The 17237-nt window shown below is 38.0% G+C and overlaps 1 protein-coding gene across 1 annotated transcript in view; it reads right to left on the bottom strand.

The window, feature by feature from the left end:
• The window catches only part of LOC118811224 (scavenger receptor cysteine-rich type 1 protein M130-like), a 74348-nt gene extending 61595 nt beyond the window's left edge, over nt 1-12753 (bottom strand). Inside the window, exons 1-2 of the mRNA XM_036575385.1 lie at nt 12696-12753; nt 5148-5456 (exon numbers count right to left, since the gene is read on the bottom strand). Of these exons, the coding sequence (XP_036431278.1) occupies nt 5148-5456; nt 12696-12753 (367 nt within the window). The remainder of the gene's footprint in view (nt 1-5147; nt 5457-12695) is intronic.
• Between the last annotated feature and the right edge of the window lie 4484 nt (nt 12754-17237).

The raw sequence follows: 17237 nt of genomic DNA, 5'->3' as shown, positions 1-17237 counted from the left end.
CATGCAAAACACAAACAGCACTGTTTTATGAAACAGAATGAGAGATTATAGGTGACTTAAATATTGTGCCTCACAGAAACAGCCACTAATCTCAGATTTGGCTGTTTTATTAAATGTAAGTGGAACGATTTATGGAACTATTTAATACAAAGATGACAAATTTGTATAACAGTATGATTTGTTTGAAAAACGCTGAAACTAAAAGCTCTGAGACTAAGACACAGGAGAACTAGAAAATGATCTAGAATGACATTGAATAAAATGCAGCATTGTTAAACTGCACTGCTGTCCTGAGACTTTTCCTTATCAGCCTTATTTGGTACAAAAAAACAAGGCAAGGCATAGTAAGTTTACTTATATAGCACCTTTCATACATTGCTGTCATTCAAAGTGCTTTGCAAATGAGGAAATACAGAGTAAGAATATCCAGAGTCATTTAAAAAGTAAAGAAAAACAAATTTTAAACATGATTAAAACAATAGATTTCAAATACAAAATCATTACTTGAAAAATCTAATTAGAAATCAAATTGTAATATTCAAAAATCACATTAAATATTAAATTAGGATAATAAAAAGGTGCTGGTACAAAGGAGAAGGGCTAGAGACACCAACACTGTTTAAACTGAGCTGAAAGCTGCTCAAATAGGAATGTTTTCAGCCCGGATTTAAAAGTGTCCAGTGTCGGTGCTCTTCTAATGCTCTCTGTCAACTGGTTCCATTTAAGAGCAGCATAGTAGCTAAATGCTGCTTCTCCATGTTTAGTCTTCACCTTCGGCAGGACTAACTGACTAGTTCCTAATGATCTGAGAGTTCTGCTCGGCTCATATCGCTGCAACATATAAAATAAATATGCTGGTCCTGCACCACTGAGAGGTTTATAGACCAGTAAAAGTACCTTAAACTCTATATAAGGATTTGAGAATTGTGAGGTGATGTGTTCCCTTCTTTTACTCCTAGTGAGACTCTGCATTTTGAATCATCTGAAGCTGTTTGTATTTTTGGGAGTCCAGTTACAGTAATCAAACCTGCTAGAAATAAAGGCATGGATGAGTTTCTCCAGGTCTGGTTTAGTCAGAAAATCTCTGATTTTGTTGATGTTCTTAAGGTGATAAACAGCTGATTTAGTAACCGTGTTAACTGTTTTTGACTGCTAAAACTAAAATCAGAGTCCATTAGTACACCAAGGTTATGTACTAGTTCTTCAGATTTCAGGGCTCTTGAATCCAGATAGGCAGCTAGTCTGTGCCTCTCATTGCTATTCCCAAATAGAATAGTCTCTGTTTTATCTTTATTCAACTGCAGAAAGTTTTGTCCCAGCCAGTTAGTGATGTGCTCAAGGCACTTACAAAGTGTGTCAATGCAACAGATTTTTCACCAAGTCAAAAGATCAATCTGTTATAAATCTTATTTTGAGGCTCATTCTTATAACTCTGACTTGCCATCATGTGTGTTCTAACTGCTAAAAGGCTGTACTGGCTCATAACGTTTCATGGTTTTTGATGTGTCATGCTCTGACTTTGATAATGGTAGTTTGTAGACACTCCTTAATCAGCTTTCAGTGGTTTCAGCAGCTCACAGAGTCAACGTGATTTACAAATGTATTAATTTCATATTAAAAACTAAGCGGGAGCTGATCGTCTGAGTTACAAATAATGATCATTTACACATATTAACATTTTGTTATATACAACTCCCACTGAGACAGAAGTAAACACGTGAAAACGAAACTAACTTCGCCGCTCAAGAGATTTGCTCTCTTTTCACGTTTTAGACTGTTAGTTAAAACCTGTCAGGTTAAGGTTAACAACAGTGTGATTTATAGCTGATTAAACTGAAGAATTTTAAGGAGCAACAAATGAGAATAAAGAGTTTACTGTCTGATCAGATCAGATCAGATCAGTCTGATGCTGTAGAATCTGGTGATGTGGAAAATCAGGGTACATGACTGATTCAGAAATCTTCAGGAAAACACAGCAGTTCTCAGTTCTGACAATAAAAATAAAATACTTACTAAAATTTCTATAGAATGGCTGAATAAAAAAAAAAATGTACTGCTGCTGCTGTGAGGGGGATTCTTCAAAAGTGTCTTTTGGCAGCAGGACCCACCTCCCCCCATTACCCCCCAAATTAAAGACTCTTTCAATCTACACGACTCCTGATATATTTATCATTAAAATAAATTTCTGTTTAGGCTTGCATTTGTATGTAATCCTGCTGGTAACCACTCTGTTTTAATAATGTACCTGTAATCTGATTACTGTCCTTTTACTGTTACTGTAACGGATTGCAGTTACCTTTTTTTGTATCCTTATTACGTTACGCTGTTACATGTATTCCGTTACTCAACCCAGCTATTTCCTGTCAGTTTTCCTGTGGATTTTCATTCGAGTAGTTCGCCAGAAGTTGCAGTCAGCAATGGACAAAGCGTGTGTGTTGAGAGGAGTGTTATTGCTTTTGGCCTGGAAACTAAGAATTTATATTATCAACTCATTAATTTCAAATTACGCTGCTTTGTTATTTCATGACATCATTTTTCACTTTGTTCACATGTTCTACAATTACTCTTATGCACCCCACCTTACAGCCACGGATGTATGATCTAAGTTAATAGAAAACTTTAGAACATGAATCTAATATCACAGTAATAATGATCTTATAAGTTTATTAATGGAAATGATGACTGCAGCTTACTTGAGCAGATGACTCCAGCATCTGAACTGTGATTACAGTTAGGTTTACCCCATCCTTGTGATCTACAGTTCTTTAGTGCAGACTCTGATCCACTACAGCTCACATTATTCATCCAGAGTGGTCCTAAACCTGGACCAAACTGAGTATCTCTCAGTGCAGCCACAGCATCTCCACAGCGCAGCTCTCTACACACCACTGCAGCATCTCTCATATCCCAGTAATCACCACACACTGTTCCCCACTGATCATCATGAAGAACTTCCACTCTCCCAGCACAGCGACTGCCACCATCCACCAACCTCACACTGTCTGTACCAGAGAGAGAGAGAGAGAGAGAGAGAGAGAGAGAGAGAGAAGAAGAAGAAGAAGAAGAAGAGAGAAAGAGAGAGAATTCAGGAGCACACTCAGCTTGTTCAAATTTTCCTGTTCCACCTTGAATGGCCACTAAGGCACTCAGGCACTATTTAAAGTGAGACTCCATATCAGATATCAAATGGTACGAGCATTAAAAGAATAATAATGTTACTGAGAGCTGAAGTTTACTGTTCTTATTGAATTGTTCACAAATCTGTGGATGTTACATATAACATGTGGCCATGTAATATTATTAACGTCTCCCTACAACAGTCACTGCTATTGTAACATGTAATGGTCAATGCAGTAACAGACTTCTTTAGAATGTTTGTCAGTGTAGTGTCGTTGCCCAATGTATTGCATGTTTTTAATGTAGACTGCATTATTTATTGAGAATGTTTGTATCTAGCTTATTAATTGTATTAATTGTATATTATTGTATCATTACAGATACCACACAAAAACACATTATATTTTACTAGAATGCAACATTTCATCTTTACAATTACTCAATTTGTCAACTGTCTTCAGTCTCTTGTGAAATAAATAAACCTCTGCATTGCTGCATTCTTTCTGATAGAAGAACAAGGCAGCATCTCATAATACAAATCCTTAATACTCTGCATCAGATTGTCTTTATCTGACTCACCTAATGATAAGGCTGATTTGGAAGCTACTGACTGCTGGATGTCAGGCTGAAACAAGGAAAGCTGCAAATGGAATTCTGGTTCAACTCAACAGGTTTAAATACATATTTGCTAAGTTTACTCTCCGAGTGATGGTGTAAGCTGTTGGGTTTAAAAGCTTCATCTGAAAAGACCCTTGAGAAAACAGCACAGAGCGATAGCTACTCATTGTCAATTCTCATGCACGTTAAGCCAAGAACTACATATTCACTGCTGTATTTCCTTCGTTTTGAAAACGAAAATGTCCTTTGCTCTTTACAATGTATGTAAATTTTATGATGAATTTACCGATGTAACGTGACAGAATCACTCAGACGCTCGCAGATAAACAAGGCAAAAAAGGCTTTACTGTTTGTATCGTCAACCAAAATCGTTGTCAGGAAACATGCACAGGTCAAATCCAGAAAGGGCAAAAAGTACAGACACACAAACATGACAAAAGGCAAAAACAGTCCAAAAGGGGTCAGGCAAAAACAGGTAAGTCAAAATACAGAAGATCAGTCAAAACCGGAAAACACAACACAGGAAATAAACGCTTTAGTAGCTCAAGAAAGAAGCAATACCTCGCACTGAACTATTCTAAATGCCCGGGCTTTATACTAATGTTAAATAGAGGTTTTTCTTCGCCTGTAAAGTTATCATTTTGGATATACAAGGTTTTGTTCTGACAGCAGTGTTATGTTAATTTCACTTTAGGTGGTAATTCTGAAGTTTGAAAGAAGAATGGGACAGAGAATAAACTCACCTTGCTTCTAGGTACAATGCAAAGTTTAACTAAGACTATAATATAATTATAATTAATAAAATTTTAGGCTATATATTATGCAATGTTATACTTTACAAACTATATTGTAAAATGTAATATTATGTATTAGTATATATCATGATAATGAATGTACAATTCACTATAAATTTCATATATATTTTTTTTTATTCTGAAAATAAATCTTTATTTGGTCTCAAACTTGTTTAAGTCTTGGCCATTCCTGGTCTCAGTCTTGACTCGGATTCGAATACTAAAAGTCTTGATCCTGACTTGGAATGCGTTCCAGTCTTGGTCTTGACTCAGACTCTGATCTAGCAGTCTTGACTACAACACTAGAGGCACAATCTACAAGCTACAAATGTAATGCTTACCAATTTGTTAAAATTTACAAAAGCTTTAAATTAATTTCTTTCCAGAAACACTTGTTTCTAAAGGCAAAAATATGTAACACAAATTGTATTTGGAGGATAAGTAAGTTGGCAAATTCAATGAAAATTTCTGAAATTCTAAAAATTATGTTAAAAATGTTAGTTAGTGTTAGTTATAAGTAAGTGGTGTTAGATGGTAGTTAATTGATGGCTGTCAAATGAAATATCAATTATAATGTTTGTCTTGTTAAATAGATTATGGAAATTCAGTGAATCCTACCTGAGCAGACGACTCCAGCATCTTTAGAATGATCACAGTTATGTTTATCCCATCCTGCTGATCTACAGTGCTTCAATGTAGATTCTGATCCACTACAGCCAACATTACTCATCCAGATTGGTCCTGATCCTGGTCCAAAATGAGCATCACTCAGTGCATTTACAGCCTCTCCACAGCCCAGCTCTCTACACACCACTGCAGCATCTGTCATATCCCAGTTATCATCACACACTGTTCCCCACTGTCCTCTATGAAAAACCTCCACTCTCCCAGCACAGCGACTGCCACCATCCATCAACCTCACACTGTCTGTACAATAGAAATCAGAAAAGACAGCTATGAGGAGATTTGGAAGTTTTTTTCCCCACACATTTCCAGTCATGAGATTCAATTTGCAAACAGTGCCATCCTGATTATACAGTAACCTGTTATTCAGAAAAGCTTGCATCCCAAAACTTCTTTATCAGCTGTGAGAAGATTGCTTCTCAGCTGAGCACAGAATGACTGTGTTTGCCAATAAACTTAATTGCCGTCTATGTTTGCTCTGTTTGAGAAACATGCTGCTACACTATCAGAGATACAATATAGTCTTTGACGCTGACTGGTTTTGACTTTTTGAGATGTACAAGCATGCAATGCACATACCAGACTAACACAGCTATTATACAAAAGGCAGAATTTGTGCAAGATCATATTGTAGCAACTCGCTACTGGCTGGCGCTGACCTCTAGAAGCTTGTGAGGTGAGGCCTTTCTGCTGGCCATGCCAGGAGGATCATGGGAGACATGCACCCTCCAGAAAAGGGATTTATTGTTGTTATTAATGTTATTGTTTATTGATGTAAGGTATATGTATGTGTTTATCGTGTTATTCTGTGTCAGAGGATGTGAGTTGTCAGTGTGTTTTGTATGTATGAGAGGGGGTCACTGGTAACATGAAGCCTGTGGTTTGTGGTGAGCTCCCCTGGGAGTTCAGTGCTTTACATGTTCCTTTCTGCCTTACTACTACTCTGCTCTGCACTATTCATGGTGGAATCATGGCCTCCCCTATGTCCTATGCTAATGCTATGATATGATGCATATGTGAGTGTTTATGAGGGCAATTAATGAATGATGTTTTTGTAAAAATGGCAACTACAGAAAGGAAAGGGGAGGGGAGGTATGTATAAATTAAAAACAAAGTAGAAGTAAAACAAATGGAATATTCACTATATAAAATGGTTCATACTTCTGCAGGACTAATTTCACTAAAATCCTGGTTATAGCCCTGTTTATGCACAGCGATACACAGAATAAGACAGAAAGTATGTGAAAAATACATATAGCACATCAGCGAAAGAATTTAATACTAATTAGTAAAGATGCTCTTACCAGCACACACCAGCCCCACATCACTGTCATGGGAGCAATTGTGTCTGAGTGAAGATGATGTTGGACAAAAGTAAATCTGAGATTCGTTGCCTCTACATTGGAGCTCCTCTGACCACACCTGACCCTCCCCTCTGCCAAAAGCAGCTGCTCCCATCACCTCCTCAGGAAGCCCACAGCCCAGCTCTCGACACACAACCTCTGCATCCTGCTGGTCAAAGTCAGCATCACAAACTGTGTACCAGGTCTCTCCATGAAGCACCTCCACTCTCCCAGAACAGCGAGAACCACCAACCAGCTTGACTTCTAAATGTTTGCATGTGAAAATAGAGATGACACAGCATGTTTGCTTACAACTGACAGCAAAGCATTTATAAACATTGATTTTATAAAACGTGGCTGAAGGTCATAAAATTGCTTTTCATTAAAACTCCAAATGTAAACTGTCTATTCATATGTGTTTTCAAATGACAAAACAGATCTATATGTAGCCCAGTTGAAACTGTCAGGTCAGTTTATTTCTTTTATTTTTTTAAGTGAAGTAGATGTTCAAATATATATTCAAGTAATTCTAAATGTTTGGGTTATTTGATTAAGTATATTCCTGAAATAACTCTTACTTCTTCCTCTCTCTGAACGTATAACATCTCACTGAGTGTTTTTATCAGCCAATCAGCAGGGTCAGTGTGAGGGACAACAGCAGAAGTGGGAAAGAGCAACAAAAAGAAGAGGAGGAAAAAAGAGGAGAACACGCACGATAAGGAGCAGAGAAAAGAGCAGGGAGACAGAGTGAAATATATGGCGCTCATAGCTCATATGTGCGACCTTATTATTTAAGTGAATTACTGTCTGAACGTTCTGTGAGTACATTCCAGTGCAGGGTTGGCGAATAGAGAGCCCATATAGGAGTTTTGCACGCAGTTCGTCGAATGAGTTAAGAGCTTAGCTCGATAGGCTAACTCGGCTGCTCAAAATATCGCCCATTGTATTGTTCATAAGTCAAGCTGTAGTAGGCTAACTCAGGCTGCTAAAGTGTACCCTAGCTCTATACTCCTTGTATTATTACGGTAAGTAGCTCAGTAAGCGTATTTCTCCTCTACTGTGTGGATTACGGACGTTCACTGCCCCGTGTGTCTGGCTGCTCGGCAACGGTGCTCCGTTACAGTGCTGTAGAAAGAGAGAGAGGTGCGGTAGAGAGACATAGCCACTCCCGCGGAGGTAACTTTGATTTTGTTTATTGCTCTTAGGAGTGAAGAGGCCTGTTGTATCAGGCCTGCAAGGAGGGGGGTAGAGAACTGGTCCGTTTGGTCGGCCAGGGACACTTCTTAGAGCGAGCTGTGTGTGAGAGTGTGTGTGGGCCCACCGCCTCCACTGCTTTGTTTTATTTGTTCTGGTTTTGACAATACAAATACCTTAATTAAAATTTACAGTGTTGGATGTTTTCTATCTTTTGCATATTAAGAAGTTATTTTCTAGTACTATAATTGTGTTTCGTGTTCATATTGAGTGCTGTCACAGACGTTTATCAATCACTATATCGCTATATGTAGTCATTTAAATAACCACCAAGCTACTGGTTACCTAGCTGGGGCGCTACATATATTTAAAGGGAATTATATAATAAACAAGGTTTCAAAACATTTGAAGATGTCCATATTTCCAAAGATAGAGTCAAAACTCTTACCTAATTCCTACTCCGACTTAAATTCAACTGACGGTGAATAGAGGGATTATTTCTAAATGCAGTATAGTGTAGAATACCTGAACAAATGACTCCGGCATCTTGATCATGACCACAGTTATGTTTCCCCCAATCTGATAATCTACAGTTCTTCAGTGTAGATTCTGATCCACTACAGCCAACATTACTCATCCAGATTGGTCCTGATCCTGGTCCAAAGTGAGCATCACTCAGTGCATCTACAGCCTCTCCACAGCGCAGCTCTCTACACACCACTGCAGCATCTCTCATATCCCAGTAATCACCACACACTGTTCCCCATTGTCCTCTATGAAAAACCTCCACTCTCCCAGCACAGCGACTGCCACCATCCATCAACCTCACATTGTCTGTACAACAGAGAGAAAGAGAGAGAGAGAGAGAGAGAGAGAGAGAGATGGTCCCCAGTATGGAGTTGGTCCCCACTTTGCTACTTTGCTTTTGCATGGGGGCATTATCTTGCTGAAACAAGAAAGGCCTTCTCCAAACTGTTGCCACAAAGTTAAAAGCACACAGTTCTCTTTAAAGTCATTTAGGCAGTAACATTAAGATTTTCCTTTGCTAGCACTAAGGAGCTGAGCCCAAATCCTGAAAAACAGCCCAAGGCCATTATTCCTCCAACATTTGGCACTATGCATTCAGGCAGGAAGTGTTCTCCTGGAATTCACCAAATCAGATGATGAAGCATGATTCATCACTCCAGAGTTACCCCATTTCATGGGTAAGCCTTTGCTTCATGATCTTGTCTGACTTTGGAGTTTTATTTCAAATACAAACATTATCAATATCCATGCAAATGTTGTCAGAGGAATTATGTGATGTGTGAAAACTTTCACAAATAGAGTCTGACAGATTTGTTTGCTTTATAAAGGGCAATTTTTAGACATTGATTTTTAGGCATTGAAGGAAGTAGGCTTCACTCAAAAAGTAGGCTATTTTCACATTCCTGTATTTGTCAGTTATTTACTGGTGAGACTGTTTTACTTTACTACCAGTGCAGAATTTGACATGGTTCTGTTTCTCTGTTTCCATTGACTTAAGAAATAAGATATTTCAGTATTTTTAGAGGGGAGAAACATCAAATAGAAAGGATGATGACTGTACTCCTGTCAGCAATAGACAGTTACCTGATGGCATCACACAGCATGTTTAAAAAAGTATCCTGAACAAAATAAACACATACATTTAGGTAGCTGTGTTTAGTTTGTATGCCACAAGCCCCAAACCCAGACAAAAAATCAGTCACCAGTGACTGAAATGTACCTAATAGTGTGTAATACCTCTATGAGCATAAAAAACAGCTGCGATTCGATATGGTACGGAGTGGACAAGTTTTTGGATGTAGGCGACATCAATGTTTGGCCACTCTTGCATCACAGAATTGTGCAGTTTGGCCAGATTTCGTGGATGCCTTCCCTGGCGTCTTGCTCATTGTTCTTGCTCATAATTAACACACCCCCCAGAACATCACAGAGCCTCCTCCATCTTGAACCACACCTTGCACGCAGTCCTCATTGAAGGCTTCCTGAGATCTGCGATGAACACGATGCCCAACATCATTCACATACAGGCAGAAACGAGATTTGTCTGACCAGATAACACGTTTCCAGTCATGAACAGTCCAATTTTTGTGTCTCTTCGTCCACTGTAACCGGGCAACTTTGTGAGCAAAAGTACACAAAGGCCTCTTGCGTGTCATTATGCTCCATTTGTTCATGGTATGCAGTTCCCTGCAGAGTTTTCTTTTAGAAATTGGTTGTGAAGGACCTGCGTTGACTTCTAGGAGCAATTCTTGCCTGGAAGCAAAGCGGTTTTTATTCACAAGCCATGAAACATACTGGCGATCTCTGTCAGTTTCGTCTTTCAGCCACAATTCTAATGAGAATTTCCTGTAGACTGGGATTTTTGGAGAAGGTTCTGGCTGCAGACATGCACTCCCAGCCTGACATGCTCCCCCAGCCTGTTGATGACGTCAGTGCATGCTGTGCTACAACAGTGTTTATTGGTTTTATGAGGAAAAACAGCGAACCACATACAGTTGGGCAACAAGAGTTACACTGAACATATATTAACGTTGTCATTACTGATAATAAGATAACTAAATATGGAAACTTTCAAAATAAAACTTACCACAATGATAAGATATGAACGTCGGGTTTATTCACAGAAAAAACAAACAGACCACCGTTGAAACTCATTAAAGCCATGCTGAAGACGATTAGAACCATTAGGAATAAAGCCTGATGGTTTTGCTTCCTAACAGGAATTGGCTTGAAGAGTGCCGTTAGAGACCATTTAGAAACAATCAAATGTATCTGGATTGTTGTTGCAAACACAACACCTGATTAAATGATCTGGATACTTTACACCATGATGTCAACCCATCAGGAAAACACAGAATACCATTATTGACTACTGAAAATCACCAGGAACCAACAGACACGTTTAATGGGTTCTATGACTTTTTTCAACAGGGAGGTACGTTTAATGGAATCATCTAGTTGTGTTATGGATGGAAAATGGATTAAGCTAATTTGCTAAGCAGAAGCAGCCAAAAGTTAACTTGCCGTTGAGGCAGAGAGTGCATGTGCACGTGGCGTCACTGGGGCTGAGAGTGCATCTGTCTGATAGTGCATGTCTGCAGCACGCCCAAATGCAATCACTCCTCTTTGCCAATCATTAATATCTGCTTTGTGACTCTTTTTCTACACATTGAACAAGTCATTCACTGCACTGTGCCACATTTTCTCAATCTCACCCTCGTGCAACGCCGTCTCCAGGAGCCTGAAGTTACTACCACCTTGAACATGCAAGGTGAGTAATTTGTCTGGGGAGCTTATATGTATAGATGTTAAGAATCTACTGGGACTGACCCACGCACAGTGAGGGGGATAGTTTTAGTGGACAAAGAATCTCCAAGGATTGCAGATGGAGAATTGCAGAAATCTGTTAGGTCTTGGGGTCAGAAAATCTCCCACTGTACAATCAAACACCTCCTATATAACCACAAGTTGTTTATGCCAGAAGAAAGCCTCTGCTGTGAAGGACAAACAACACGAGCGCCTAGAGTTTGCCAAATGTTACTGGAACTTTCAGTGGGACCTATTTTGTTCTATGGTCAGATGAGACCAAAATAGAGGTTTTTGGTAACAAACACCAGAGGTGAGTGAGTTCAGCATGGACACAACGTTAGCGATGCAGAAGACATCTCCACTGTGAAGTATGGTGTTGGATCTGTAATACTGTGGGGCTGTTTTTAATGGTCTCAGATCACTTGCCATGTGTTCTCCAGTCTCAATAAGCATTACAGGAGAAAGCTCAGAGCTGTTGCCTTTGCAAAGGGAGACTGCACAATGTATTAAATGAAGGGGTGCCAATAATTGTGGCAAACACAGATTTGAGAAAAATATTATTTTTCCTGATAAGATGTAGGCTTTTTCAATCATTGTGCTTCAAATAAAGATTGATTTTGTTAATATGTTGAATGAAAGATCAAATGGATAAGCAAAAAAGAATGCTTGCTCATGTTTACCAGGGGTGCCAATATTTGTGGAGGGCACTGTATTCTGTGTTACCCTTTTTACCAATTGCTTTATTATTAAACTTTGAATTTTTGGACTATGTGTGTTTCTTCTATCACCGAAGTTCTAATGGCTAAGAATAATTTGAGTAAACGGATTTCCTTCAGGGAATGAGAAAATGATCACTATTTCTGTTGTTACTTACTGTCTTCATAGGGTTAACTCTCAAGTGTACCTCATCTGGAGACCATTGTCCTGTTGGACTCTAATTAATGGGAATCATTTTCCTACAAATTCTACACAGTATGTCAGCATTGATAAAGCTTCAAAGTGTGCTATTCACTTTCCAGCTCATACAGTCTATATATGGAAAATAAGCTGTAAAAACAGCCCATTTTGAATTTGTAGTTTGTGTGATATCAAGAAAACCATGGCATTTATGTAGATCTGGCTATTCAGCCTACAACAGTTAAGCTCTGCCCATTCAGTTCAAGCAATAGGATGTTTTTAACCTGGACTGTCTTTTGATTCTAGCACAAAACAGAGCTGCCAATCATTTACACTAACATTTGTCAGTCTCAAAGCCACAGTGACAAAAACAACCCTGTAAATCTGGATAAAGGAATCATAGAACAGGGTTACATAATATGATTTATAACTGTTTTTTTTGTATAAATCCACACAAATGTCAAAAGTGGACCTCAGGGAAAAAAATGTCCCCATGAAACATCACACCGAGCAAAAATGTAAATATTTATCATTATGGCAGATCAGTCACAGAAAGAATACCCAAAATGCCCTAAGGTGGTCTTGCCTTAAAGTGACTGATCTAAAATGGAATAAAATTTCTTCTTTAAAATAAATCCAGATATAGAAACAGGTCACTGTAATAAAACATGGTTCAAGCTGATACAAGGAGATATATGTGCTGAGTACTTACTAGCTGTGGTGAGTGTGATGGTGGACAACAGAAGAATGAAAGCCACACAGCTGTCCATCTCCCTCTGACTTGCACACAGTCAGTTCAACTCAGCAGCAGAACAAGCTTCACCTCCACTCCCCCAGAGAGAGTGAAGAAACAGAGAGAGAGAGAGAGAAAGAGAGAGAGAGAGAGAGAGAGAGAGAGAGAGAGAGCTCCCAACAGCCACCAATCACACTCACTATTACCTTATTAGAAAGAGGAGAGGAAATCATCAAACATTTTCAGTGACAAATCAGAGGAGGCATTTTTTTCTTTCTCCATATTTATCAAAAGAGCGTCAGCGCTGATGAACAGAACTCCACCTCCGTCTCTAGAGGTGTGTGTGAGGAGAGACGCTCACAGCAGTGTGGTGAGAAACACACCAACATACAGGAGACTGACTTCAGAGAGAGGAAACACTCCAGTGTAATACAGCATTAATGCTGCACCTGCAGAGAGCTGATCCACACACTGATAACCATCTCACACACACACACACACACACTCACACACACACACACACACACACACAAACACACACACACTCTGCTATAAGTTAAAACACAGACACACAGAAATGCTAGTTTAACAGTCAGTGAAGTTACAAAGAAACTAACTCACAGATGTTATTTTACATATTTGAATTTAGGAACATGCTGCCTTTTAATTATTTTGTAATACAGAGAGCACAGTGTAATGGAATCATGATTAAAGAACACAGATACAGAATAACCTATAATTTAATAAGGACAATATATTGTAATTCTTAAAACTGAATCAAATTTTAATAATTTAAAAACCTTTTCATCACAATCATTTAATTAATCACTATTGCACACATAATTGCAGTACAGCTCTTAGTTTGATCACTGCAGTACATTTCTTCTCCACAAGATGCAGAGGATTAATAATCTGAGGAGAGTTTAGGCTTGTTGTTGAAATAAAAAGTGCAGTATAAAGAAAAAAAACATTAAATAAATATTGTATATGAGAATACTTTGACACTCCTATAATCACATGTCTGATTAACATTTATAACATAATTTTCACTGCAGTCTTTTCACAGCTCAGTCCCTGTGGATTTAAAAATGTTAAAAAAAAGTTTTTTGAAGTTGATTTTTTTAATTAATTTTATTAATTTCTTCTTTCAGTTCAGAATCATGTGTGTTATTATATTACTATAATAATCGATCTGCAGAATCTTTTATTAATTCTTCTTTAAAATGGACATTATCTGCTCGTGAATTAATGTTTCTAGTATTCACATGAACTTTGACCCCTGAACATCACAAATTACAGAGAACTGAATTTGAACTGTGATGAACAAACTGTGATGAAGTCAGTGAGTGTGTCAGTAAGTGTATGTAAGTTAGTAACCTAAGGGAAGCCAATCCGGGGAAAAAAAAAAAAGAAATGAAAATGAAAACAATAAAATGTAAATGCAAACGTCTTTGTGTCATTTCTTTTTCCAAACATCTGACATGACTAAAATGACAAATAGCTGTTTTAAATTCATTTTTATTTTTGTCACAAAAGACTTGTGCTTATGTGAAAAATTAAATTGCAAATGAAGGTATTTCATTTCATTTTCAATTTTGGCAGTATATTTGCGCAAATTTTTGAAAAAAGAAATGGCAAAAAGATTTTATTTACATTTTATTGTTTTAATTTAAATTTTTTATTATTTTTTTTATTTTTTTGGCTGGATTTGCATCCCATATGTAACCATGTCAGTGAGTGAACGTGAGCGAGCGAGTGAGTGAGTGAGTGAGTGAGAATGAGTGCTGGAGCAGTAGTGTGTGTTTGCAGAGCTGAGCTGGGCTGAGTTCAGGAATCTAGAACTGCTGACTCTACACCTCCCAGCTCTTCACGAGGCAGGTAGGTCTCTCTCACCAAGAGCAGATAACACAGAAGCAGGAGACACAGCCGTGCTTCATTCTACGTCTCCACCACCACCTGCTCTGATGGCCAGTGTCTGTCTCCTGATTCGCAGCCACACCACAGTATTGCTTTTATTTTATTGCAGAGTATTCTGATATTAACTTTTGTATTAATGATTTATTTTATACTTTGCTTTCTGTAACATAGTAATTGAAGACAAAACATTTTCCTCAAATCAGCTTAATATTCATACATTTATTTGAGTCTGTTCAGTTTATTTTAAACTTTTATGAGTGACTAACTTGTATGTCTTTATAAATCCTAACCCTGAATTTGTGTGAGTGAAGTTGTGTGTGGTAGAGGTGTTTATGTGTGTAGTAGAGGTAGCAGTCTGTGTATGTGTGTGTGTATGAGTGTGGTAAAGCTTGTGGCGTGTGTGAGGGTGTGTGTGGTAGAGCTGGTTAGGTGTGTGGTACAGCTGGTTATGTGTTAGAGAACGTTAGGTGTATGTGAGGGTGTGTGTGGAAGAGCTAGTTAGATGTGTGAAGGTCTGTGGGTATGAGTTGTTTAAGCATGTGCTAGTGGCGGTGTGTGATAGGATATGTGTGGTAAAGCTGGCGATGTGTGTGAGAGTGTGTGTGGAAAAGCTGGTTAGATGTGTGTGAGGGTGTGTGTGGAAGAGCTGGTTAGGTTTGTGTGAGGTGTGTGTGTGGAAGAGCTGGTTAGATGTGTGTGAAGGTGTGTGTGGAAGAGCTAGTTAGGTGTGTGTGAGGCTGAATATCTAAGTAATAAAATAAAATAAAAAAAAAATAAAATCTCAATTCACAAGATATTATTAGTAGATTATTGACTCCATGATGATCCTTTTGCCAAGTTTATAATCTAAATTCCAAAAATGTGGTCTTGGTTCCATTTTAGTAATCTTCCAAAATTGTGATTTAGAAGATAATATTTTTGGATCTCAGATTCCAAATTTGGAATTTACATTTGTTTTATTTCAAATTGTAATCCAAATCCAAAATGATTATACTGATTGCAAAATTGCTATGCCCCATCACATTAAAATCAAGAATAAAAAAAAATAAATAAATAAATAAATAAAAAAAAAGCATTAACATGTACTTAAGTAGTACTGGCATCAATTCCAATAAAAAATTCTCCAAATCTCTAAACAGGCTCTACTGCTGTATTTTGATGTTCCTTAATTTTCAGAAGCCCCAAAACTTGCCACACATTTCAGTGTTGAAAAATAAATGTAAAACTAAATGTTGAATATTAATTAGAGTAGTACAGAAAATCTAATTTTAGATTTATTTTATTCTTATTCTTATGCGATTAAATAAAAATAGACTACAACACTCAATGAAAGACGATTATGCAAATCAACACACTGTCAAAGGGTTGGAACTTATCAAGCAGCTTGATACGGAGATAATCAATCACATGGGAAAACTGTGCAGATTTGTTTAATTTCCTTTGATTTCAGTTGTAAGGCATTTACACAATTTACTGTTATTGCAGGACAGTGAATGTGATCTTCAGGACTCTGAGGAGGAGGAGAAGGAGGAACAGCGATCACCTGCCTCAACTGAAGAGCCAGATCCACCAGGAACAGAACCAGTACAACTGGACAAGGAAGAAGAGAGGATCATTTTGTTTTGTTGTGAGGAAGAAAACCAAGACAGAGAAGAAGAAAAAGAAGAAGGAAGAAATGGATAAAGAGTAGAAAAAGGCATTATTCCTCATCTTCCTCCCCCCTCCTCCTACAGGAAGGTAAGGATTTGGGGTTTGGAATTGGAGTTTGAAATTGGAATTTTTATTACAATTGTGAAAATTTTATCACAGCTTCAGAATTAGAGTTAGGGTTGGAACAGGTTTGGACTGTGGGGATTGCAATTTCAGAAGTAATAGAGTACAAATTTGGAAAGATCAGAAATCAGTTTTGGAACATCACAATTTTGGAATATTAGATCATATATCTGGAACAAAAATCAAAATATCAGAACATAAGACCAAAATATGGGAATGGGGAAGACAATATAGATGTTGGATCACAAATTGGGAAGAAGATCCAAACTTAGAGTCTATTCATTACAATGTTGGCATCCCAAAACTGTGCAGGGTTTCCAGAAGTGTAATGAGCAGCTCAACAGCTCTAAGAAAATTAGGTGGTACTTGCACCAATCTCCAAAATGTATTGATTTTTATTCAATAATCATAAGTGCTAAAATTATGAAACAAAATTGACAGTCAGTTCAGATCCTTGTCCTAGTCTGTCCTTGGAGACCATATTTTGATTTAAAATATCTCATAGGAGAAAATATTGAAAATAGATATTTAATTTAAAAAAAAATCCCAATTTGTACTTAAAGCTGCTGTGGGACTCTAGTTGGGATGTGTGAGGTGCAGTTGTTTAGGTGTGATGAGCTAGCAGTGTATGTGTGCATGTGTGTGTGTGTGTGTGTGTGTGTGTGTGTGTGTGTGTGTTTGTGTGTGTTTGTGTGTGAGATTCCTGGCAGTTTCAGTAAAAACGGTCTAAGGTCCCCACAGGGAAGGTTGACCTAACACAAAATGTGTGTAGGTGTGTGTGTGTGTGTGTGTGTGTGTGTGTGTGTGTGTGAGTATAGGTTGTGTGTGTGA

Source organism: Colossoma macropomum, unplaced genomic scaffold, assembly GCF_904425465.1.
Source record: "Colossoma macropomum unplaced genomic scaffold, Colossoma_macropomum, whole genome shotgun sequence".
Taxonomy (NCBI): Eukaryota; Metazoa; Chordata; class Actinopteri; order Characiformes; family Serrasalmidae; genus Colossoma; species Colossoma macropomum.
The sequence above is the reverse complement of the archived record's forward strand: the minus strand, read 5'-3'. Positions and strand labels throughout refer to the sequence as shown.